The sequence below is a fragment of the Aplysia californica genome, unplaced genomic scaffold, assembly GCF_000002075.1.
Source record: "Aplysia californica isolate F4 #8 unplaced genomic scaffold, AplCal3.0 scaffold00493, whole genome shotgun sequence".
Lineage (NCBI taxonomy): Eukaryota > Metazoa > Mollusca > Gastropoda > Aplysiida > Aplysiidae > Aplysia > Aplysia californica.
Genome location: NW_004797763.1, coordinates 593320 through 595808, shown reverse-complemented (window position 1 = coordinate 595808; position 2489 = coordinate 593320). Strand labels below are relative to the sequence as shown.

At 39.1% G+C, this 2489-nt stretch overlaps 1 protein-coding gene across 1 annotated transcript in view; it reads left to right on the top strand.

The window, feature by feature from the left end:
* Positions 1-1627: 1627 nt before the first annotated feature.
* LOC101862061 (peripherin-2) overlaps positions 1628-2489 on the top strand; it is a gene marked incomplete in the record, with an annotated part of 20153 nt that continues 19291 nt past the window's right edge. Inside the window, 1 exon segment of the mRNA XM_013086691.2 lies at positions 1628-1952. Within this exon segment, the coding sequence (XP_012942145.1) occupies positions 1831-1952 (122 nt within the window).

Here is a 2489-nt window from a genome sequence, read left to right as displayed (position 1 = left end):
GCACACACACACACACACACACACACACACACACACACACACACACACACATACACACACACACACACAAACAAACAAACAAGCATTCTTTTATGTTGTTTTATGGGCATGACCCAGCAAACTAACGATGTTTTCATACTCTTTTAACGCTTGTTAACGAGCCCACTCGGCACTTCATTCCAAGCCAATGGAGCGCTCGCTACGTACAAATAGGGCACTCTTTGTTTAATAAAACGATCCTTTTGAGTTCTTTCCAATCTAGTTCAGAAATTAGTGGGTGGCTCGTAGGCACGACTCGTAGGTCCTATCTTTTTTCTTTCCATTTGTTGTTTCTGTCTGTGTAATTCGGGTGTTGTTTTTTTCTCCTCGTTAAATTTAAGTCATTGTTGCAACACAGTTCTCTTTACTCAAACAAACCCTTAAACAGAAGGACACACAAATTTAGTAATTAGAACATGTATCAATCAAACTCACACAAAAGCACCCAAGATTTGAAACACAATCAGTGAAAGTTTCCAAAATCAGCGATCAATCCATTTAGGGTCATCAACCACCAGAGCTTTGTCCAAACTGACAACGACACACAGTCAGGCAGAGAAATATACATATCCACTAGGATCGTAAAAGGTCCTTTTTATAAATTTGGTATTTTTCCATATAAGACCGCGAACGTTCCTTTACATAAAGTTGAAATTTTTCCTTAAAAAACCCTTAACGTTCATTTTTGTAAAGTTGGGATTTTTCGATATAAAAATTTAACCCCATATCTTATTTTGATCACTCACAAAGGTCGCAAAAGATCTTTGTTACCCATAATTAACGTCTTTGAAGCTATGAATGCTGCAGTTCAATCTACTGACTTGTATTATAAGTATTACAGGCTCAGCCAAATTTAACTGCACCCGAATCACAAAACTTTATTTGAACCGTTCTGCCTTGAAAAATGCTACTTTTTACAACTTCCGGCGGAAGTTTTTATACCTTTGTTTTTTCGACATGGTGTTTTCATTCTGTTCCACTTACAAAAAATAAATATAATTAACGATGATGATGGATGTTTAATCTTAACATGAGTTTCAGGCGCGGATTAGGCCGAAGCTGGAAGCAAGGACAGACACAGGTGTTTAGATATTCATTTCCAAACGTATCTTCCTTATTCGGAAAAGATATATTTATTTCCAAATTCATGGTGTTGAACTATTACTAGAGTCTAGACCTAAATCTATATTATTATGATTAAATAATTGTATCACATAGATCTAGACTCTAATCGTGTTGATATTCACTACATCGGCACGTTTTGTTCATCTCCAACTGTTAAGCGTGAAATACCATAAATATTACACAATAGTATGATGTAATAACTTATATAATAATATAATTTTACCCACCCTAATTAACATCAAAGTTTAGTGTTAGTGCAGCCCTCTCTCAAACCAAATGTGGCTGAGTTTTGTAGGAGGGAGTGCTGCCATGTCTCTGACGGTAAGTCGTTCGTAAAAGAAGCCTATGTTCTGAACAGCCGTGCATGTTCTAGACTGCTAAAATAAATATTGACAAGATTTCAAAATGTTCTTTTTTTCTTCTTCTTCTTTTAAACAATACTCAAAATCTTTCCCCCATTATTTTTCATTCTTCTTTATCTTTCTATTTATTTTATTTTTCATTACAATTTTGTGTGGGTGTGTGTGGAGTACTTGATGCGACCCAGGCTACCCCTTACTCTACTTCCAGGGGTGCCCTGGAAATTTTACTTTGAGACCTGTTTCAGATCTGGCACTTGAGGATGAAAGTTAAAAAATCGTGGGTCAAGCGAGCTAGTGCCTCACAATGTGTGTGACCCTTATCTTGAGGGAGAGGGGTAGGAAGATTCTTGGTCTGGCTACAACAGCTATCAACATGGTGCTTGTCTTTCTCAGCCTGGCCTTGTTTGTAGCGGCATTGGCTATAAGGTGAGGTGCTTGTTAATGTTGTTACTATTTTTCTTTTTATCTAGTAGAGGTTTTACGGCGCTCGCAACTACATAGTGTCATAATATGAGCGCCAAGGGGTGGAAGTCTGTACATGGAATCGGGCTTACTCTGTTCACCTCTCTAGCTGTAACTGCACAAGTCTGTTTTGACTTTCTAGGCACTGCGGAAATAGCGGGTTACAAGAGTGCAAACATGCAAAAGAAGTAGAGGAAGATGACGGTAGTAAGGATTGGGGGAAAAAAAGCAGCAGTTCCATGTTGTAGTTCAGGCACAGTTATGAGCATGACATCGTTGAATCAGCACAGTTACAATTCTACGGCACATAAGAACGTGAAATGCCCCCCTTTGGGAATAGTCTAAGGCACTTCAGTCAGTGGCACTGCCCCGGGGCAGGGGGGGGGGGTGGAGATAATGTTGGTTGGTTGGTTGGAATAACACAGACGGGTGGTGAGTGGGAATTTAATTGGTAAGATGGGAGGTTGGGTTGTGTATGTGCGTGTGTGTGTGTGTGTGTGT